This window comes from Lepidothrix coronata, unplaced genomic scaffold (assembly GCF_001604755.1).
Source record: "Lepidothrix coronata isolate B3197 unplaced genomic scaffold, Lepidothrix_coronata-1.0 Scaffold129, whole genome shotgun sequence".
NCBI lineage: Eukaryota > Metazoa > Chordata > Aves > Passeriformes > Pipridae > Lepidothrix > Lepidothrix coronata.
Genome location: NW_016690309.1, coordinates 16,568 through 39,793, shown reverse-complemented (window position 1 = coordinate 39,793; position 23,226 = coordinate 16,568). Strand labels below are relative to the sequence as shown.

The following is a 23,226-nucleotide window of genomic DNA, read 5'->3' as shown; positions in this document are numbered from 1 at the left end:
TTTGCAGAACAGTGATATGCTTGCTTGCCACAATTACTGGCACTGGGCTTTATACTTCATTGAAAAGGTATGAGATATTTTCATACAGGTGTTTTATGGTCCAGATAGATCATCTAATGCTGTTTAAAAGGCAGACCTAACATTTCCAGGGGGGTTCAGCTATTTAAAAGGGTTGTTTTTATAAAACAGCATAATGCCACACTAACTAAAGTTAGTCCTTTATTACAAATATTTTGAAAAGTTTTAATTGCATTGGTCAAAGTTCCAGGATCTTTGTTAGAATGTTGAAATATTATTGTGAAATTACTGCACATTTGAAGATCAAATAGTCTCACTAATTACATTTAGAACCATTATTTGATAGAAAGATGAACTTGGATCTCTAAGTTTCAGACAAAAAATAACAAAAGTCCTACCAAATTGGATACTAATTATCTGGCCCAAAATTTTGCTGACTATAAAAATGAGGCGGTAAGCTCTAAATTGGGTTGCCAGTGTTATTAATGTTACTAATTCTTATTATTTAAACCCTTCAAAAATGGTTGCAATTTTACCCAACCTGTCAGGTTGCAATGCAGAATTTCCTTGAATTTAATGCTTAGCACTTGTGGGGTTCAGCTCCATAGGGAGACAAATGTGGCACATTTGAGAAGGCAGCATACCTTCCCCAGAGGGCAAAGTAACTGGCTTGTGTTGAGTGGTAGTAGCATAGAAGGAGCATAATTCTCAGTAGTAGTTTGTTTATTTTGCCACCTTCTATCTTAAATTTGTTTTTCCTCCCACCTCTTTGCATACACTGTGGGATGCACTAATTTTTGCAAAAATCCCTGGAAGGTACACTAGAATGAGAAGCAATACCTGGTTTTTCTCCTTTGTGAATAACTTTTAGCAGTATTGGAACCTGTTTTTAAACAAACCCTCAACATACTGATCATTTTGCCCTGTAAATCCAGGTTTTGCTTAGACTCCATTCCTGTTTTCAGTACCTCAAGGTTTCTTTGACTTGGTTTGTTTTGATCATGTCACGTTAACCATGCAGTTCTCGTTTGCTTTTCCAGGGTGAATATGAAGCTGCTTTGACAATTTATGACAATCATGTGAGTAGGGGCCTTTTTCTTTACTGAGAATGTGCTTAAGGTCACGATTCCTGCTTTCTTCCTTCTCTGTGAGATTGAAACCTATCACAGTGTGTGATACATGTACATATATTGTTTGCACCTGTCATTACAGCTTTTTAGGGAAACAGTTTCTCAACAGTTTTGAGTGAAATGCTCCAAGGACTCATGTGTTACATAGTTTGAGTGTTTGAAAGAGCTACAGTGGTACTGGTTTCCATTCTGTCCATGTTTCTTATTCATGCTTTTTAAAAGGGTGTAAAATAATTTTCTTATAAAGTCAAGTAACAAAAAAATGGTTTTGCATGTTAGGTACTAAGTCCACTGCCTGGATTTCAAAACAGTCTCTGTAAATAAGCAGTATCAAATTAGATAACACGTTGTGAGATTGTAAAAATACTACAAGCATTAAGAAAGCTGCTAGGCAGATTTGTATCAACTAACCTTGACAAACTGAAGTAATATTTGTGGCACAGTTTTGGAAAAAAAAAAATACCTTGGTGACTCTCCATATTTACTGAGAAAAACATGTAAAGCAATAAGAATGTTTAACATTGCAAATTCCTGTATTCAGGAAAAGTGCAATTAGGACTATTACAAAACAGGTAATTTTGAATTAAAGATACAAGGACTCCCTGAAACAACATCTCAGCCTTGGCCATATTGATCACCATAGCTGGTCTACTCTGGCCTCAAATCAGGAGGCCTGGAGACACACCATCTATAACGCAGCTGTCTCCTTCCAGAACACACGCAGGATCACTCTCGAGGAGAAAAGGCAACGCAGAAAGAACCGTGTATTGCAGAATACACCATCTAAGGAGTCTTTCTGCTGTGCCTTTTGCAATCGGATATGTCTGTCTGGTATTGGCCTCATAAGCCACCAGCGCGCCTGTAGCAAATGTGGATAGAGCCTTCCCAAATCTTCGTTCGCGAAGCCCAGCCATGAATTTTGAATTAATAGAAGGATAAAATTAAACTTGTACTGTGAAAAAAAGTTTGATAATATGAGTAAGTTTGCAGTAGCACATCAGTTGGCCAGCTCGTGAGCCGCTGTGATTGCAGATTGCTCCGCGGTGCCTGGCGAGTGGAAGCATGCTGGATGTGGTCGATAACTGTTCCATGCTGTACCGGCTCCATCTGGAAGGTGAGATATCCCCTGGCCATTCTTTTTTATAACTGTAAGGCAGTTTTCCTTCTCCCTTCCCCCTCCCCCTGCCTTGCCTGTTGAGGAAGTATTTAAATGTAATTACAAAGCAAGCTTCGTGAGTGTTTCAGAAGAAAATTCTGCTCTTGAGAAAAGCGTCAAAGTTCCTAATAATGTCCATAAGCTTTGTTCTTCCCAAGAGCTTCCATTTCCCATGCCAGTATGGTATTGCAGTCAGCCCAAGCTAGCATAGGTCACATAAGTCTTCTTTGAGAAATTCACTTCTATTGTCCCTGGAGATCTGAGGCTGAGCAATCAAGTGCATAAGCCTCTAAAAAGCTGTAGCGCTTCCCTGAAGTAAATTTCCAGTTAGGTCCTTGCCTTTCTTTTTTGATCCTGATTGAAATAGCTAGTGTGTGCATACTAGCTTTTGGCTTTGTGTACTCTCCTAACTCAGTGGCATTTCCCCTTAACTTTTTAAGCTAGTGTTTATACATTAGAGTTCATGGTGGGGGCCACGATGGGCAGACATCATTTTCACACTGTTCTGCTAAAACACTAAGATGCATTGTTTTTATTAAATCCATCTTAACACACTGTCTTTTGGTTGCTGCAGATGGCTCATGGTGAGCATCACTTCCAAGAAGACATTATGAGCACTCTCATAATAAAGTCAGAAGCTCACATAATGCAATCTAAAATATTGGCTTTAAGCTCCTGACAGTCAATAAACTCTCCTCCCAAACACAGCTGCAGCTGAGCATTGCTGCACACATTTTGCCACGTCAGGGTGTGTTTTCTTGAGTTCTGTAGGAATGCTTTTTATACTTAGCGACTGAAAGTGCATTGCAAAGTCATGCTTCTGCATGTGGCATTTTTATTGAGACAAGTATTTTTTGCTCTTAGGTGTAAAGCTTGGAGACAGGTGGAAGGATGTTCTCGCGCTCACGAAGAAGCACACCAAAGATCACATTCTTCTGTTCAATGATGTGCACTTCTTGATGTCTTCACTTGGAGCCAAGGACCACACAACTACTCAGGAGCTTTTAACAACTCTTCAGGAACTTGCCAAGTAAGCAAAGGAGTTATAGTGTTGGATTCCATAAACAGTTTGCCCTCTGAGCTTGAGGGTGATGATGGCTTGCTGAAGCACTGCAACGTGCTCTCCCCTGCTTTAGTGTGTCGCTGGGACACATCTGGTTTAAGCAGGCCAACCTCCAGTTAGGAGATCCGTATCATTATTGATTTTTGGAGTCAATGTCTACAGGGGTTTCTCAGCTTGTTAAGCAGAAATCTTTCATGTTTGAGGTCGTGGACACCAACTGAACAGTTGCTGTTTATTTCCTTTCAGTGGGATCACACATACAAGAAATAAAGTATATTATTAGTGAGGTCACTCTACAATATAAGTCAGTGGTGTGTGGTGGTTCTTTTGTGCTCTGGTTTAAAAGGTTCTTCATAGCAGAACATTAGCTGGGAGTGATATTCTAATGGCTACTGTTTGATGTGAAGTACATCTGCAGGAAATTAAATCTCAAGTGCTACTAAAGTAATAATCTACAATATTTTGATTTCAAATTAAACTATTTGAAAAAATTGAGTATTTAATACTCAATTTAAAAAAATTGAGTATTACATCTAAACAATGGGGGGATTTTGTTCCCTTATGTATTAAATGTCTGTAAATTGCCATGATTTTTTAAGGGGTTGATTTACAGATGCTTTAAATGCAATTTCTTTCCCCCTCCACCCTTTTTTTCCCTTTTGTTTCAGCATCTATTCCTTCCTCTTTAAAAAGAAGGAAGGAGATCCTGAAATTGGCATTATTTTTTCCTGACTATATGTAGTTTTTAAGAACACTGTAATTTATAAGACTACTTACAAAAACAAATAACTGTCAAAGCAAGGCTAAATATGTCTGATTTGACTAAAGTAGGAAATGGCAAATATCTTTTATATAAGTTTATATGTCAGTATATATAAAGTGTAGAAAACTGCACATCAGGGAAGCTTTAATGAACATAGGTGTTCATATATGCTACTTATCCTTTCACCCAGTGCTTCCTTTTGCCTACATGTTCAGCCTTTTGTAGTAATACAGATGTATGTTTTTAGCTGTTATAAAGCTTAATTTCATTATTTGAGAAAACAGGCAGTGAGATGAAGGAGTTATATAAATGATTGGATTAATTTACATCTCTCACAAATTTAGAATATATAAATGATACCCCAGATGCATTTTATCTGTGTTAAAAAAGCAGTCATGTTCTGGTGAGGTCAGCAGAAGAGAAACTGCAGTTTTCTTATTTTTTTAGGCAAAAGTGCTTATTGCAAAAATAGGAGGGGTTGGGCTTGTGCCTTTTGTGGGTATGTTCAGGAGAATGAAAACTGATTGATGGATGAGTAACAAGAAGGTGGAAGTAACATAACCACACCAAAGGATATGATCTAAGTCAAGGACCTGAAACATCAGGCTTTGTACAGTTAAAAAAGAAGAAAAACCTGTCTGCAGGCAGTGACAGACTGGCACTGAAATACTGGCACTGAAATATTTATGCTTTGACTTATGGAAGTTACCCACTCTTTCATTCTACAGAGCACCCTGTGAAGACCACCAGCTTTCCCTGGCTCCTAGTTTGGGGTTGCCACTGTGCCAGGCTTTTGTAGAGTTTGAAAATGGAAATTGTGACAAAGCTGTAGACCTGCTGTACCCAATCCGTTATCAACTAATCCAACTGGGAGGCAGTAATGCCCAGGTAAAGGAGACAAGAAAAGACTGTTTCATATGATTTAATCCCCTTTCAGGAGCCTCCGTTAGGCACTTACCTAATCAACAACATTTCATTCTTAGAAAGTGAAAGCTGAACTGTGCTTGTGACTGAATCCAGTTTGCAAACACTTACTGGCAGGGTTAGCTGTTTAATGTTGATATGTTTCCTCTCTGTGGATTTAATAATTTGGTAAACAATACATTGTAACTGGCAATGCATTATAAATTACTTATTACTTTGTATTTTGCTGACTCTTTCTTTCAGAGAGATGTTTTCAGCCAGTTATTGATTCATGCTGCTTTAAATTCTAAATCACAGGCCAAACGAAACCTTGCAAGGTGAGTGTTTTCACTGAAAAATATTTGTGGAAGTAGTAATGTTATTAAAAGTAAAAAGTAATGAGTATACTCAAACCAATAAATTTAAAGCTAGAATTATATGCAGCCGTTTATGTGAAATGTAGAAGCATTTAACCAGGAAAAAAGTACATTAGCTTCCAATTCCAAAAGTACACTCTTGCAACCTGGATTAATAATCTGTATTTGGTCAAGGGTAGTTGATTTTCAAATGGTTCTATCTTAATCTGTTCATGAGTGTACATTATGGACTGCTAAACTTGTGTGAACTGCTGCAACTGCAGTCTGTGCTGCTGCTGCCATCTGCACTGGGACAGACGAGGTGTGCTCTGACATGTCCAGCTGTGCCCTGCTCCGTGCAGATCACGGGAGCCCTGCTTGGTAGAACGGTCCGTGTGGTTTATCCCCCCCACTGAGTTCTGCTGAAACACAGTGCATGGCTCTGCCTGGGCACTCAGGAATGGATCCTTGGGACAGTAGGAAGCCTTGCCTCTTCCCCTCCTGAGGTCTCTCTGAAGCATTACAATTGAGTACAATAGCAAAATGATGCTTCTGTGCCCTCTGAGCTCTGGGTGCTCGTTTTCAGTCTGTCAGTGCTGAAAACAATGCTGTTCTGTCTAAAAGGGATTCCTGCCCAGGTCCAGTGTATCCAGTAAGGAAAATCTGTGCCTCGAGTACAGGTCTTTATGGACTGATTTCCTCTTACAAGGACACTGCTGGTGATCTTACAGGAAAACTGATGCTGTGCTCATGGATGTCCTGTTTCTCTCCTCCTTTCTCAGGTGCCTCCTGAGAGAACGTGATGGGGTGAGACCCAATTCACCAATGACAGAGCGACTTATCAGGAAGGCAGCAGCTATCCATTCCATGGCATAAGGCTTTCCTCCATGCTTCAGGTGAGAGAGCAATGTGCTTACCACAAAGTCTGGGTGCAGGGAGGGCAGGGGTGCTGTGCTGGAATTCAGGGAGGTTCCCAGGGATCAGAGATCTGACAAAACAATTTTCTTAAAAAAAGGACGCAGCTGTTGCGTTTCAGGAGGTTGTATCTTAGGTGATTCCACAAAGAAAGAAGAAAACCTGCTGATAATGCACAGCTTTCTGTAGCATCCCAAGGGCACTGCTTCTCTGGTATATTTTCCTGAACATTCCCTCTGACCCTGATTGTATACAGTGCAGTAACAGTACCTGGATTTCAGTCATTCTCTGGGCCAGTTTGTTACTTGGCTCATGTGTTAAGTAACTAATAACTGCTCAGGTAATTCAAAGGGAGCTCTTAAACAAAGCTGAGAGGAAGGTGTGGGGTCAGAGCCAATACAGGCTTGAAATGAATTCCATATTAAGCTTCTAGTCTATTCAGGAATGAGTCACAGACTTGGGCATTTCATATCTGTCTACATTCAGGATCTCTTTCCAGGTGCACATTTTTAAACTCCCTCTCATAAAATGTTAGGTTTTTCCTCTCAGTATAGCATGGCAGAGCTTTCTAAAATTATTATGTAGATGAAAACAGACAAGAGGGATAATAGTGACTATTCACTTTAAAATCTTTGAGAAAAAAAGGAGAAGCCTGGACTTCAGCTAAAACAGTACCGTCTCTGCAGGGTACTTTGGACTGGGGTCTTTGTGCTTATCTGAGCTTTTGGAAAGTCAGGCCTCACTATCATGTCGTGACAAGTCCCTGCATGTTAGCCAGATGGTGTTTAAAACCAGTGTGAAAGCGCACACTCTCTCCGAGCAGGTGAAGACTGAAAGGGAGCTTCTGCCATGGAAAGAGAGCAAAGCTCTGTCCCAACACGTGTGATCTGATAAGCTATGGTGCTGCAAGTGAGGCACAATATGAACCTCTATCAAGTTCTGATGCCACTGATTCCTGCAGTGTACCAAGTTAACAGATTTCCTTGCAATAGTATTCCAGAAATCTGGGATGATGGGAAAGATGGTATTTCGAACAAAAACTGAACCAATGCCTCTTCTTCCTGAATAGAAATGCCACACTCTTCAACTGCCCAAGCTCTGGCTTTGCTACCACATCTGCAAACTCTCCTGGCCACAGATGCCTTCCCTTCCATCCTGCCCAGCTCAGGCTCTTCCCCATGGTCCACAGAAGCCTCTTCCTACACACAGTTTCCTTTCGACCTAAAAAAGCACTTCCATAGCTGGCCCTGCGCTGCCCCTGGAGTTTCTGCATAGAGGAACAAGAAGTGGAAGTGCCTTGCTGCCATCCTGCCCCCAGCCCTCCTCTGGGGCAGAAATTGCTTATTTTCAAAGCAATAATAATTTGTGAAACCGGGTGAGCGGTTGCATTCTTTTGTGCAGTCTTGTGACATTATGACTACACCGTTCTTCAGCTTCATCACTGCTTTGTCTGTCCAGCCATGGCTGGGGGTGACTCACTCTGGACTAAAATTACACTGGATTTTTACTCTTATTTTTAATCAGTGCATTTCAAGCAATGACTTTAGACAGGACCTTTTTACTCAATGAATATAACAAATCTGATTAGGGAACAAAAGCCTGAGGAATCTCTGGGTGTGTTTGCAGGGTGTAGTTTATGCGATCCATTGCTACACAAGTTTAAGAATGACAGTTGAAGTACTTTTGATATGACATAATTGAGAATTTTGTCTGCTTTACATCAATAAACTCAAAGATGGATTTAATTGAGCAAGCAAGTATATGACTTCTTTACATATGTGAAGTTTTAAACGTGTTATTCAGCTTAATTTCATAAACCCGTAACAGTGTGCATCCACTTCGCTTCCATCACTGGGACTAGAAGCACCCCCTGGCAGCAGGGCAGTTTTGACAATGTGAACAGCACTGCAATTCCTGTTTCTTCCTTTGTCCTTCTTCTACATGTTGTGATTTGGACTGATTTTAAGCTGTCAGCATCTCGCTGGCACCCTCCATCTAGTGGCCTGCCTTGTAGCTTACAGGAGTGTGGGGAGCACTGTGTCTGAGAGGTGCCTCATTCAGATTCTTTTAAAGTCAATCATCTAGATATTAAAAAATGCACCCTTAGAATGAGTCAGTATCTCACTACTTCAAGATATTAAACCCAGTAATTTTGATACTACTTCACTTAATTATTTCCCCTTGTTTTAGGACTTCAACAACTGCTCAGAGCAGCTGTTCAATTACATGAAATCCAAGCAAATTACCCCACCACATTAATATTAAATGTATCTTAGTTAGGAAGTTAATTTCCAGAAATATTCTCCCTGAATCAAGACTATTCTCTCCTTTGTACTTAGCTAAGCACCTGCACTATAATGCCAACCCACATCTGTGCAGTTCTGGTTTAGACATGTGGAAGGAAAACACAGAGCACAGGCAGCAGCTGGTTCTCTGCCGTGTTTATGTATGGAGACAAACGGCACACTAACAAGCAAAAACTGACTGAAAACACATTTTATTTGCAAATATAGCAAAGTCAGTGATTCAGGAACTCTACAGGCAAACAAGAAAGATCTTAAAAAGTGGCAAAATCTTCCCCTTTTAATGCTTTACTGACATGTTTTCATTTAGTTCTAAGACAGTCATTTTAATAAGATTTCCTGGGTTTATCTTTTCCCATCCTCTTGGGAACTTGCAATCTCTGAGTGGTTGACAGATTTATATCACAGATGCAAAAAACTGGAAGGCTATTGGTGTTACTGTAAAGCTTATCTGAAAGTAAAAATTACTGCTCCTCTGTCCTCACCAACAGTTTCCCTCTTAACAGCTAGACTGCCTGAATAAGACATCTTTGTACAGAGGGTCTTCAGTTCTGTCAGCTTACAGAGTCCTTATTAAAATCCAGTGGAAACTCTGCACAAGTTTCTGGTGGGGTGTTTTGGGAACAATAAAAAGCAGGTAACTGCAAAAAAGGGCTCAGACACCATTGTTAGGGTTATACATCGTGGAGAAAGCGAGTTTCTCCAAAGCAGAGTCAGGGAAGCAGTATGTGGGATCACCCACAGCTACCTCAAAACACAAAGGAACCTCACTTGTCAGCGTGTTGCCCAGTGCAACGTGGGCAACAAAACATGTGGACAATGTCTTAGGACAGCAGTTCTACCACTGGCCTTGAGAGAACGTAACCGATCTCTTCCAGTTGTGTCCTACATCTGGAAAAACGAAAATTAACGCAAATAGGACAGAAAATCTCGATGCTTCTTAAGAAGTTTCTCCTGTCCTATCACATTTGCAGAGCAAATGTTCGCACTGAGAAAGTACGTGGCCACATCCACTGCAAAGCCTGGCTCGTTGGGACACAGCCTTTGTACCCTTACAGCCATTAGCTGCAGCCAAACCCTCAGTTTCAGTGTCTGCTTACTCATAGGTTGTGGCTTTCACAGCTTCAGTTCAGCTCTCTTTTTGTAGAGGTCAAAACAAGTTACTGCAGATCTCCACAAAGAATTTGATCCAACAACTTTCTGATCCATCTGCCATTGTACAGATGAAAATTTTCCGCTCAGGAATTAACGACGTGGATTAATATCCTAAATATAGGCTTTTTCTTTTTTTACCATTTGAACTCGAAACTCGTATCAGCATTAACAAGCAGTATTTTGAAAACAGACTCTTCATTCTTACCCACACTGAGCTGTTTACAGTAATGACAGATTAGAGGATCAAGAACAGATGAATTCTGCACTGAAAAGAATCTCTATAAAAACCTGAATGCTTCCTTAAAAACTACTGTACTGTTAATTTTATTTCTAACAGTTTACAAAGAGAAATCCTCTCTGTTTTTAAGACAATGCACTTATAATTGTTTGCCCACAGAAGTCATAACATTCAATTTCCCATCCCACAATTCTGATTTTCCTGCTACGGTTATCCAAATGTCTATGCTTCATTTAAAAGAGGAAGAAGAGAAGAGAAGGCAGTTAGTCTCAAGTGTAACATCTGTTTTGCCAGCCCTCCTCAATGCAAAATTTGTTCGGATTAACATTCCAAAGAACTATATTAAGAAGAAAGAAGTCACCAAGTATGAGAACACCTGCAGTATGGAAAACAAGATGAGGGATACAAACTGCCACGATCCCTCTAAGATATAACACATTTTTTTTCATCCTCTTTATACTCTATTATGTACTCTGGGTAAATCTGGTGTTTTTCAAAGACAACAAAAACAGAAGGATTTAACTCATCATCCACACAGCTGTCATAAAACCAAAGCCCGTCCGCAGACTTCCTTGGAGGGCGAACATAGGCTGCATTCCCTTTAATGTAGTCTCCAACCAAAACACGAGCCACGAACATCATGTTTCCTTTCTCCACAGCCTGGCAGTATGCATGGGAATAGGAAGCATCTCTAGCAAAGTAACTTCCTGGAAAACAAGATGAAAACGTAGTTTTAAGGAGTACCTACACAGAGACAGCAAAAACTGAGCATCCCCTTGGTTTTCAGGAGGTATCTGACCTAACTTTCAGGACTCCTCTGACTCAGGTTACATTATATCACCAAACTTTTTGCAAGAAAAAGGATTTCACCATATAACTTCCATTCAGAATTCGCTATTTCAGGAGTCATTTTTTAAAAAGCAATAAATATAAGCTCACTACAGGTATTGTGTGTTAAAATGAGAGGGACAGACAAGAAAATATGAGGACCTTCCATGATCACACCAAGGGAATGCACACCCTTCTTGCTCCCTGCCATAAAGACTTCTCTTGCAAATTCAGATTATGACCTCAAGCATCAGATGGTCCCACCTACAGCAAACCCCTACATCAATTGTCTGGACATCTTGTGAGAAGACTTGCCCCCACACAAAGCAAATCCCAGCCCTCTTCAGAAGAAGGAAGATCATAATACCTATCCGTACCTTTTTTTTTTTCACCTTCTATAAAGACTTCAGGACTTTGAATGTTCCACTATCAGGGTAGTCTGGGTAGACATCTAACACACCAAGTCACTTCCTACATACCCATTCCATAGTTACTGCCATTTTTTCCACAAATCCTCCAGTCAAAGTTCCGAGTGCAGATGGCTTCCATGAAGGAGATGTTGGTTCCATGGAACAGGAGCTTTTCCTGCACTTCCTTTCCTCCATTTTCCCTTTTCATCTTCTCCTTTTGCCTGACAACAACGCAGAGGAGGTGAATGTGAGCCATGGAAGAAAAGGGAGAAGGAAGTTTAAAAAAAAAAATCAAAAAAAGTAAACCTCAAACAACTCTGCAATGTGCTTGTAAATGTCAGCTGGGTGAGACTTCCAGCCTGCCTTCTCCTCTCAGCTCAGAAGATGAGACAGACCAGAAGCATGCTGAACAAGTGCCAGATAAGTACTGTACTGATACCACTGCTCAGCAATTCTAGATAATTCTGACTTTACTCTGAATTTAAGCAAGCATTGACACAAGTCTCCACTGTACCACCCTTTTGCTCCTCTGTAGGGTCCTACTGATGCTGCTTTAAGGTCTCCTGTTCCTTCCCACCCTGACTCTCAGTGGAGTGGAGGCAGCACTAACCATGGAGCCTCCATGCTTCTGCGGTGGCTGAAAGCTACAGGCAGCTTGTTCTTCGTGCCAACACCCTGAGCTCCTGCCTCTGGGGGAGATCAGTGCCACTGAGGAGACCAGGCCAGGAGAGAAACCGAGCCTGCTTTCACCACTGCAGACCTCACTGATTTAGGCCAGAGTCAAACTAAGCTATGAACAGGGTCAAAAGAGGAATCACAACAAAAGGCTCAGCGAGTATTTCCTATCACTATTCCACAGCCTCCAGACATCCCTTGGGTTTTCAGAAGCTGTTGAAGTGGACAAGACAGTAATATTCTTCAAAAAATGATCAGCTACAAAGTAAGCAGGGCCGGGAGGAGGGGAGAATCCTTCCAACATGTAAATTACAAAGTGAAAAGTTAAAAGCAATGGACTGAAATCTGTTCATTGAGAACTTATTGTGAGGGTGGGGAGGCCCTGGCACAGGTTGCCCAGAGAAGCTGTGGCTGCCCCATCCCTGGAAGTGTCCAAGGCCAGGTTGGACGGGGCTTGGAGCAACCTGGGCTAGTGGAAGGTGTCCCTGCCCATGGCAGGGGGTGGCACTGGATTAGCTTTAAGGTCCCTCCCAACCCAAACTACTCTATGATCCTATGGACTTGGCAATGTTAAATTCTGCGTGCTTAGCTTAATTATCTCAGTGGAGTAGGATAAAAAGTATGCACTATTACATGTTTTGAAGTCTCCTGTGGCTTGCTAGATGAAAAGGTTTTATGCAATCATTAGCAGATAACTTCCTGGGTTCTGTCACTTTGCAGGGGAAAGCACTTATTTGAGCAGTATTTTTACTCCATTACAATTCCATACAGTCCTTGAATACTTACTCTTGTTTTAAACTAGACAACTGTGCAATGCAACAGCTTAATCTTCTACCCAATTAACTTGAATCTGGTTGAGCCCCAGCTCAAATCTGTTGGTATCTAGCTTGGCATCTACCTAGAGCTCAGTATCACTGATGCAGATGTTGAAAACCAGAAAGGAGCCCTAGAACTCAGAGATCATGAAATTCAAAGGCAAGGATTCTTTCTCAGTGAGTACTGACTTCAGTCAGCAAAAGTACCTTAAATAAATCTGACTGGAACAAAAAGACACAGGCAGCCCTTAGCTTTTTTAGCATTTCACATACTCTAAACTGACAGGGCATGTGTGCAGCAGGCAGTTACTGCTCAATCCCTCACACAATCACTATTCCGCATCTCAGTGGGTATGCTCATCCCAGTTTTGTGTCACACATATCTTTCTCTCCTTGCTCCTCTCCCCTTCTTCCAAGGAACCATGCAAAAAGAACCTCCCCACAGGAGCATGACGTTCTACAAAAGACCTCAGACACTTAATTTCACTCCTGAAGCTGCTCCTGAGAAGGAAATAAGCAGTCATGTTAAAGCACAGGTGATAACCTCCTTTCTTTCCTAGAAAGCAGATACAGGACACCCTGTTCTTGGAGACCCCCTCCCCGTAAGGGTAAGGAAACAAATACTAACCACTGAAACACCTTCCAGAGGGATGGATTCTGAATCCTCTGTATTTTAAGGATGCTGTAGGTTTTCATAGTCTGATGGAACAGCTGCTTTATTGCGTTGTATTCAGAGGTCACACTACTGATCACCACTGCCTATAAAATACAAACCAAGCATAAGAAGACATGAGGCTTCAGTTGGCTCGTAACATGTGGAAGCCTAATTACAGCAGGTACACTTCCAGAAGGGTCCCCAAACTATCCTTATAAGGGTAATGTAATGCTTTAGATAGTGACTATGTGAATAATTAAATAATAAATCAGTATGTCACTCCTGCTTTGCAAGAACACCTCACCTCTCTTCAGAAAGGATGCTGAAAGCATCAGTTACAGGTTTATCATCTCCAAGAGCTGACACTTGCAACTTTAAATCTCAGTGAAACAAAAAAGAAAACTTGACTCATTATTCCAGATAGTGTCAGTTTTATATCTAAAGCTGATTAAGAACAAAAGATGTTAGATAACAGTATCATTTGTAACCAGACATTTATGGGAGCTTCAGCTGGGAAACAAAAAGCACACCCACCCTCCTGGCATTGTAGCACCTTAACTTTTCAAAGTTAGAATTTGGAAAGCTGCACTTAAATATAGACCTAAGAAAAGAAGCTACAATTCTAAACAAATGTGACACTAAATACCTGCTTAAGCAAATACATCTCCTTTCCTGAAGGTAACTAAGTGTATTAATCTATTATTCTTTTATTTATCTATTTATCCCTACTTTTCATGTTTAAAAATCTGTTAAGAAATGCACATTTTTTCCCAAGGAAAAGTTAATGCAAAATATAATTAAAACATTATTTAAGCTCTTCTGCTTGCTTATGTCATACATAAATTTCCTATTTTTTCTCCAAAGTAACCCATGTCTTTAATCTTCTGGAATTAATGTTTATCTCCATAAACTGCAAAAGCATGATGCTGGCAGACTGATGTCACCTGATGATACTTTCCACTTTACCGCAGCCCAAGCCAAGTGGGGACTCAACATGCCATAAAGTGAAATGCCCAACATCCCACGTTCTAAAGTGTTATAAGCAGGAAAGCTGGAGCCATCCTGGAGGGTAACAGCAAACCAACATCCTGACCTACCAGGCAAAACCTCCACATTTTAGAAGGCTGAGTTTGGAGAGAATATAAAATAGGACTTGTATTTCACAGCTGCATAAAGAAGTGCTTTTCTGGACACCATGCCCAGCTTGTGTATTAAGTACTTACTAATGAAGAGACCTGTCACGGGGAAGTCTATAGATGAAGAATAAAGTCAGCTGCACAAGAAAGAACCATTTCTTTGAATTTATTTAAAATCTTTAATAAGGTTGAGCAAAATTTCCCACGTCTCAATAGAGGAGCATTTTCCAGAGCTGCTTTACAACACAAGACATAAAAGAACTGGGATGAGCAAAAACTGATTATCTGCACACTCTGTGGCACCACAGTTCAAGCTGTTCACTATCACCTACAGGATGAAAATTATGTCACTGTACTTCAATACTACATCTTTTATTTAGAATCAGAGAATGGTTTGGGTTGGAAAGGACCTTAAAGCTCATCCAGTCCCACCCCCTGCCATGGGTAGGGACACCTTCCACTACCCCAGGTTGCTCTGAGCCCCATCCAACCTGGCCTTGGAACCCATCTATTCCAGGGATGAGGCAGCCACAGCTTCTCTGGACAACCTGTGCCAGGGCCTCACCACCCTCACAGGGAAGGATTTCTTCCTAATATCCCATCTAATCTTATTCTCTGTCAGTGTGAAGCCATTCACCCTTGTCCTGTCACTCCAGGCCCTTGTAAATAGTCTCTCCATCTTTCTTGAGGGCACCTTCAGGCACTGGAGGGCGACAATTAGGTCACCCTGAAGCTTCTCCAGCTGAACAATTCCAACTCTCTCAGCCTTTCCTCCCAGCAGAGCTCTGCATCCCTCTGTTCATCCTGGTGTCCTCCTCTGGACTCACTCCAGCAGCTCCATGTCCTTCTGCTGTTGCTATGCTGCATCTTCCAGATAGTGTGACTCTGGGGGGTGTCCCTTGCAGGGCCAGGAGTTGGAATGATGATCCTGATGGGTCCCTTCCAACCCAGTATATTCTGTGATTCTGTGATCTTTTCCTGAGGAACTGTAACCTTCTTAGGTAAAACAGAGGCTCAGCCATGTGGCACAAGGCCTAATCCTGTAAGAAAGGTACTGCTATTATTTTATAATATGTTGGCCTCCAGAAAACAAAGCCTGTTCTCCTTTCCATGAAAACTTTGTGGGGTTGTCCTCATTTCCCCGAGGATGCTTCCACTGCTAATAAAGGGTCATAGCTGGTGCAGGCTGATACTTTATAACTACACAACTTTTTCAGTGTTTTTCACCTGCAGGCCTGAAAAGGAAAATCCTGCTGTGAGCATTTGCTGTCCCGTTATCAAGGAGAGGAGTTCCTGAGGCAGAGCAAGAATCACTGCCCTGACAGTGATTTCCATTAGTGTGTGACTGTACAAGCACAGTACTCTGTGATACCACACCGTGAGCTCTGCTTCCCTTGGAGTTTGGAGGGAGCAGAGTTAGTATTAGTGACAGTGACCTGACCAGAACAAGTCTAATACAAAAAAAGCCTTTTTTCTAGCGTCCTGTAGTACTTCCACAAACTGTGCTGCTTTTCCAGAATGACTGCTGGAGGTAGTAAGCTAAAAACACCCACACATTTTGGCCCTGGTAAACTAAATAGGAACATACACTTTGGCTGACAGTGGGTGGGTTTGTTTTGTTGAAGAGATCACTCCAAATGTTCTCTTATTTTATTGCCATAGCTCTTTATTTCTGCCATTCCTGGAGGCCAAGGTCTGTGCTCAGATCTGTGATGTATGCGACAGTACTGGAGGATACAGAGATTTCCTTTCCTAGATTTCCAATCCAAACGTTATCTACCAACAGCCACGACAGCATTACTGGACAGCCTATTAATGGTTTGCAGGGTCTGGTCTCAGTCCAGCTTCTAGTGAAGAAATACATGCTTCATAAAAGCCCTTTGCCTAACTGGTCCACTGAGTAACCAAGGTAAGGCAGTTTTTAATTTTAACAGTGAATCTTTTTGTCTCGAACTTGGTGAATTTTGGGTTTGCATGTAGATAAATGGTTAAAATGCAGGTGAAGTTCAAGGGAATTTGGCACCTTTTTCAGGAGTTCTTGGGAGATCACCAAGATCTTTAGCACACCCCCCAAGAAATCACTCCTGTCCCTTTTCAGCATCTACACAGAATTGATTCCGTTAAGCTTTGAATCCTGCCTTTCCATCAGAATTACAAGTATGGAAATTAAAAAGATACCTTGTATCCCAAGTCAGGCAGTGCAGATTGATCCCAGTGGCTAGGACAGGCTTGATTTGGAATAGAAGAATCCCTCTGGCTGTTTGCAAACAGACAGAAAATTAAGTAATTAGTAATTCTAGTACTGCTCTGAACATTCAAATTTGCAGCATGCCCTTTGGCCAATTCCTGCATTTAAAAATTAACAAGATAAACCATGAAGAAACTGGGAAATGGCCTCAGACTGTGAGCTGGGCTTTGCATGATGCCACTCCACCATCACAGGCCTCTTGCACTTGCTTTTCTAAGTAACAACTGTGGATGCAGTACCCGCAGTAACAAGTACTCCAGATGTCAGGTGATGCACCAAGCCAACAGTTTGTGATACAGCCTCTGTTCAGTGCCGGGGATGTACTTCCTCCCTCAGCAGCTGTGTTCTTTGCACAGTTACTGCCAGCACTGGCAGCCATTTTGCCCTATAATCACTTCTGAAATATGAAAAAAACAACAACATAAAGAGCATCATTTACCCTTTCTTTATCTTCTGAAGACACAAATTTTGGTCTCCTGCAGACCTCTCTTCGAGTTTTAAAAGCAATGTTTGTCTGGGTCATTTCTTGAGGAGAAAAAGAGCAGGAAAAAAAATCATGAATAAATCTACAGGATGGGGTCATTAATTAAGGACAGGCATTCTTTAATAGAAAGTGCATATTCATTACCAATTCTACCTGCTGAAGAACAGTTGCACAAAGCCTATGTAAGCTTCTTGTCCTTCCTGTAACTGTGATTGAACCTGTGCCTATCTTGCTTGCTCCCTCAAGCCCCTCATGCTCTTTAAATGTTACTCCAGCAGCACAAAGAGGCTTGATTTGTATTTTTTACCATCCACAGAGTTAATTCACTTTACTTAAGGTTTACTATGACTTTATGTGAAGACTATGAATCTTTTTATTTCTGGTCATATGTGAGTCTGGAGAGTGTCAAGGAATAAGGGAGAAGGTTATTTTTGTAAGGAATTTTCTCTGGACGGTCACTACCTCACTTCCCCTTCCAATAAGTGAAATGGTAGTGTCAGGAAAGGAAGTCATAGCTTCTAAAAGCTGGGAGAGTTTGCAAGTTAAGTCTTCGTACAGCACAGCATAGTTGTACGTGAGAACCTTTAAAATGAGTACCTTTAAAATTGAGGTTGTAATGATGCTGACCAGCCTGGAAAGATATGGTGGCATCTGGATCTGCTTGATACAAATTCTCAAGAACAGCAGAAGATGGCGAGTCCACACTGTCCCCTTCTCCCTTTGTGGGAAGAAGAGAAAAAAAGAGAGAGAAGGAAGAGTATCACAGTCAGGACTAAACCCTGGATAACTCACTTGGGTAGAGGGAAAGAAGAGGTAAAGAGTAGGATGAAGAGGAATCTACTCAGAACTCTGGTGGCCTGAAGCATGCATGAGTAAGGAACATTCATAATGTAGACACAAATACATAAGTAGTAATGACAGAAGGAGTGTATCCTGTAAGAAATTGTGTTGGTTTGGGCTGGGGTAGAGTTACATTTCTTCCCAGTAGCTGTAGGGGCCACGCTTTGGGTTTGTGCTGGATCAGTGCTGGTAACACAGGGATCTTTTAGTTCTTGCTGAGCAGGGCCTGCACAGAGCCAAGGCCTTTTCTGCTCCCCACCCACCCCACCAGAGAGGGGCTGGGGGGCACAAGGACTTGGGAGGGGACAGGACAGCTGATCCCAGCTGGCCACAGGGACATCCCAGACCACGTGGGGTGATGCTCAGCACATAGAGCTGGGGGAGAAGGAGGAAGGGGGGATGTTGGAGTGATGGTGTTCATCTTCCCAAGTCACCGTGACCGTGGTGGAGCCCGGCTTTCCTGGGATGGCTGAGCACCTGCCTGCCATGGGAAGGGGGGAATTAATCCCTTGTTTGTCTTTGCTTGTGTGCATGGCTTTTGCTTTCTCTCTTAGTCTTTATCTCATCCCACCAGTTTTCTCACTTTTACCCTTCTGATTCCCTCGCCAGTCCCATGGCAGGGGAGGGAGCGAGCGGCTGTGAGGGGCTGAGCTGCCATCCGGGTGTGATGGCTGCACTCGGCTCCTCACCAAACTAGTGTTCGTTTGGTTCAGGCCCCAAAGGAAGTAATGGCCTAGGCCATGACAAGGCCATGAACTTTTCCAGTTCCAACCTGTTCTCTGAAAACCCACAAAGGCACAGGGTGACATGGTGAGCATTGATGCATATGAGCTTGGAAATGAACACTGACCATGTGATTAACACATGAATAGCAGGTGGTTGTTCCAAGACTAATTTGTCAAGGAGTAAAGAAAGTTGCAGGTTTAAGGAGTCTCACGCTTCTCTTTTACTTTGCATGTAATTTAACTCTGAGCCAACCACTTTATTCCACAAATAGGACAGCCTGAGTGAACTGGTTTCGAGCTCTCCCTGCTAAGGAGTGGGCTGCACAGCAGTGATCTCTCCTGGAGCTGGGACGCCTCTCAAGCTTACTCCTTGAGGCTGAGGCCCTTTACCAACTGCACTATATCCAAGATCTTTCCCTGCATACTTTTCCAAGTCCCTGGATCACCTTTGTGTTCTACCATTTGGACAGCTATACTGTAAAGCATATGAGGAAAACTCATTTGCCTTGGGGGAAGGTGAGATTCATTATTTCTTTTCCTGCATTTTTCAGATAGGTTAGTTTCTCATCAGAGGACCTGGCCATCCAAGGAAAAAGACTGCATCTTATTTGAGAGAGCAAAGCAACCCTTGCATGTCCAAGGAAGCAGGGCAATGATTCGAAGAGAGGCAAGTACTATCTTAAGGACTGTGTATACATGTTCGATCTGTGTAGAAGCCATGGATAACTCCAAAAGGCAGTTCCCTTCCCTCCAGCCTGTCAGCATTTTATCACATCTGTTACGAACATCTGTAGCTTTGCTGCCTTACCTGACACTGTAAAATTCAAGACAAGGATTCACTTAATTAATCCTGCTGAGTAAAGGGGAGTGGGGGGAGAGGCTCCACATACTCCTGTAGAAGTGACTCAAAGCACAGGATATGAACTCACCTGCTCTCCATATTCAATCCACTGGCCTTCGTTATTCTTCCAGTACCAAATCCACTGTGTGGTCAGTACGAATGTGGGTTTTGTGACTGATGACGGTGTAGAGAGGCGTCGAACCGGAGAAGAAGAGCAGGTCATTGTCTGGAAGTTAATGTTCCTACCTGCTATGCTGTAAGGACATATTCAGGGTTTTTACAGTTAACAGTAGATCTTTTATCCTCTAATCCTCTGTTTAGGCTTGTGCAATTTTCTTTAATATAATGTGACTGAACTTAATTAGGCCTGAATAAAGAGTATTTTCCACAGCACATGACAGCTCTGAAAACCATATCCAAGCTTCATAAGCAAACTATGTCCTGTGAGACATGGAATGCCATCTCAGTCACTGGCCATATGTGGCACTGCCAGCTTTACAGACAGCACAGGACTACAAGTACAGCATGCCAAAAGGTACTCTGCAATAAGGAAAGTTTCCAGTTTGTCTCAGTACAAAACCAGAATTTTGTAGGTACACGCAGCTTATCAACTTGGTTCTTTTCCTGTGGTTACAAAGGATGCAATCACAGCCATCACAGCTGTGAGGTCTGCAAATTATATTCATCACTGGAGCTCTGGGCTCTTATTCCTGTGATGCTTGAAAAGTTAACTCCCAGGCAGGAAGACTTTGAAAGCAGCCTCCTCTTGTGAATCTTGCTTGTGGTCTGCACCATCCAGCAAGATGCAGTTCAAAGTCATCTGTTGCCTTAAGAGGCATGGGCCAAAATTACTATACATTTTTCGAAGCCAGACTTGGGGTCCCCTATGAATCCAGGTGGCACAGTGGGGCTTTTCAGAAAGGACTTAAAATAGAAAGAAAAACAGGAAAAAAAAGAGATATGCTGCTTACACAAGGGCCATCTCATAAAATGTCTCTAGGCACACAACAGATATTGCTAATATTATTATTATTGTTGTTGTTGTTGTTGTTATTTTTATTATGCATACTAGCTGTTCTAGGAAAAGAACAGCCATAGAGAAGGACCAGCTCTGATATGTTGTTAAAAGGCCCAACTTCATTACTGTAAATAAATTATGATTCATTATCTGAAATGCTGATATTCTAAACACTGTATTCCACTCGCTTTTTACCCTGCACAGAGCTTTAAATGTAAGATACAGTTTTGTTATTTTTAGAAGACATAAATGGGGTGATATTATCACGCAATCACTTTTACTTTGCTTTTTAAAAGGAAAAATTCTCATTTGTACATCCTCACAGATTCTGAGAGGCTCAGTAGCCAGAAGATACGGAAGTCAGACATCTTTGGAAGAAAATGGGAGTTTTTCCACAGGGGTTCAATCACAGTACTCCAAGCAAAGAGTTCAGCATCACTATACCTGCTGTTTTTTGGGTCACAATAGGCCTTTTCAATTTCCTCCATCATGGAAAGGTCTTTCCAGGTGATCCCATCATATATCTCCCATTTATATGGCAAATGGTAATGAACAGATTTGCATTTATCTGTAATGAGATCAGACACAGTCAAACAACAAAACCCAAAAAGGAACCAGCAGATTTTACACCTTGAGGCTTTCTCCCTGGGCTTTGGTATGAGCAATGAAGATAGTGCTGAAAACAGGAGGGGGGGGTGTTTCTCCAGTGAGTGAGTGAGAAGGCACAATTGCCACTGACACTCCATATGCCACCACTAGCCCGAGCCACTGAGCAGGGACTGTCTCTGCAGTCACTGTTCTCCAGTGACTACATTACTTTTTATAGAGCTTACCCTTATGTTTGCAGTACTTCCAGACATAGAACACACAGATCTCATCACAGTTAACTTCTTTGTTGTCCTTTGAAGCTTCAGCAGAGGAATCGTCCTTTTTATCTACAGGAAAGAACACATCAGTCCTTATTTGCTTCAAGAGAAAGACACTGTTTGGTCCTTCATCCCAGAAATAACAAAGATTTGACTGCAGTAGCCAAGTTAAGCACTTTCAGGATTTGACTATCCCCCATACAGCCCACCACACGAGTCAGGGCTTTGTGACTGACCAATAAGCCCTGACACTGGAAGAAGTTTCAGTGGAGAAGCACAAGGGCAGTGTCAGGAAGAGTAACACAGGCTGTGGCTGACCATGGTTCTTGCAAAGCAGCCAACTTTGTCTCCACACCACGGGAAGCAGAGGGTGGATAAATGGCAGTGTCAGCTCAGCAGATCGATGCACGGTAGAAATGTTTCTCCCTGAGTTGGCCAGATCAGCATGGGGGGAGTTCAGCCCAACACAGAGGTACTAAACCTGAAGAACTAACAAAAGAATTCTCAAGACAGCAACAGGCTTCAGCTGGCTTTAACCCTTCCCAGAGACTGGGGACACCCAGCTTTGTGACAATGAGCATATTATACAGACTTGTAATGGGAGTGCCATTAGCATTGTGATTGAACTGTGCATTGCAACTGCTACATTTTGGTAAGTAAACATTTATATTTTGGGTTTTGTTTCCAGTGGAAACTCTACTACACCAGAAATGTCTCTGTACTGGACTTGGCTAGGATAAGATGTAATTTTCTTCATAGCAGCTCATATGATGCTGTGTTTTAGATTTTTGACCCAAACAATGCTGATAACACCCTGATAAGCCCTAGCTTTTGCTGAACAGTGATACACAGCATCAAGACCGCCTCCGTTTTTCACCCTGCCCTCAAAGTGAATAGACTTGGGGGTGCACAGTAGGTTGGGAGGGACACAACTGGGCAGAGAACCCAAACTCACCAAATATTGCATACTATAAAGCATAATGGTCAGCAATAACAGGGAAAAGAGGGAGTTTTATGAGGGTTAGCTCTCTTTTGCTCAGGAACTGGCTAGGCATCAGCCTATGTGTGAGAGGTGGTGTGTGACTGCCTTTGCATCACTGCTTTTGCTTTGTTTTCTTCTTCTGCTTATCCATCGGGGTTCTTCTCCCTCTCCCATCTTGACCCTTAAGCTTTCTTGTTTTTATTCTTTCTTTTCTCTTCCCCATCCCACTGGGGGTCGAGGGGAAGTGAGTGAGTGGCTCTGTGGTGCTCACTGAGGCTTGTCCACAACACCTGTGTAACACCAACTGTCTTCAAAAAAGCTCAAGACTGGAGGGTTAGAAACAATCCGTACCTTCATCTTTACCTCCAGCTCCTGTTGGCAACTGCTGTTGTCTCTGACCAGGCAGGGTGCTACCAGGACCTGCATGAGAAGACTGAATGAACAGCACTGCTGGGCCACAAGCTCAGCGAGCTGGCAATATCCCAATCTGTGTGGAGAATTATGTCCATCACACATATAATTGTGCTCCACTGCTGATGCAACAGATGAGTAATAACAGCTGCAAACCCTAGCTAGTCACAGTTATTGCCAGCCACTCAATACCTATTTTGTATGCAGTATTTTAGGCAATAATAGTGCAGTTCTCCCACATGATTCAGCCATGACTTACTTAATTCCGGAAAGTAGATAGGAGAGAGGAGAA

At 42.1% G+C, this 23,226-nt stretch overlaps 2 protein-coding genes across 6 annotated transcripts in view; one reads left to right on the top strand and one right to left on the bottom strand.

The window, feature by feature from the left end:
• Positions 1-19,483, top strand: part of TTC38 (tetratricopeptide repeat domain 38) — a 38,712-nt gene extending 19,229 nt beyond the window's left edge. For 3 of the 5 annotated variants that reach the window (XM_017826549.1, XM_017826551.1, XM_017826552.1), the window contains exons 8-15: positions 8-67; positions 1,059-1,097; positions 2,181-2,262; positions 3,169-3,334; positions 4,859-5,018; positions 5,298-5,371; positions 6,172-6,285; positions 7,374-8,053. In XM_017826549.1, coding sequence (XP_017682038.1) covers positions 8-67; positions 1,059-1,097; positions 2,181-2,262; positions 3,169-3,334; positions 4,859-5,018; positions 5,298-5,371; positions 6,172-6,265 — 675 coding nt within the window. In that variant the 3' untranslated portion in view covers positions 6,266-6,285; positions 7,374-8,053. Of the gene's footprint in view, positions 1-7; positions 68-1,058; positions 1,098-2,180; positions 2,263-3,168; positions 3,335-4,858; positions 5,019-5,297; positions 5,372-6,171; positions 6,286-7,127; positions 7,256-7,373; positions 8,054-16,181; positions 16,429-19,367 lie in introns of those variants that run through there. The other 2 variants (XR_001876696.1, XM_017826550.1) reach the window with 2 other exon arrangements.
• LOC108503017 (zinc finger CCCH-type antiviral protein 1-like) overlaps positions 8,786-23,226 on the bottom strand; it is a 21,639-nt gene continuing 7,198 nt past the window's right edge. The window contains 11 exon segments of the mRNA XM_017826544.1: positions 8,786-10,707; positions 11,308-11,459; positions 13,357-13,487; positions 16,698-16,753; positions 16,755-16,776; positions 17,207-17,292; positions 17,849-17,969; positions 19,746-19,911; positions 21,120-21,243; positions 21,509-21,610; positions 22,875-22,970. Coding sequence (XP_017682033.1) covers positions 10,424-10,707; positions 11,308-11,459; positions 13,357-13,487; positions 16,698-16,753; positions 16,755-16,776; positions 17,207-17,292; positions 17,849-17,969; positions 19,746-19,911; positions 21,120-21,243; positions 21,509-21,610; positions 22,875-22,970 — 1,340 coding nt within the window. The 3' untranslated portion in view covers positions 8,786-10,423.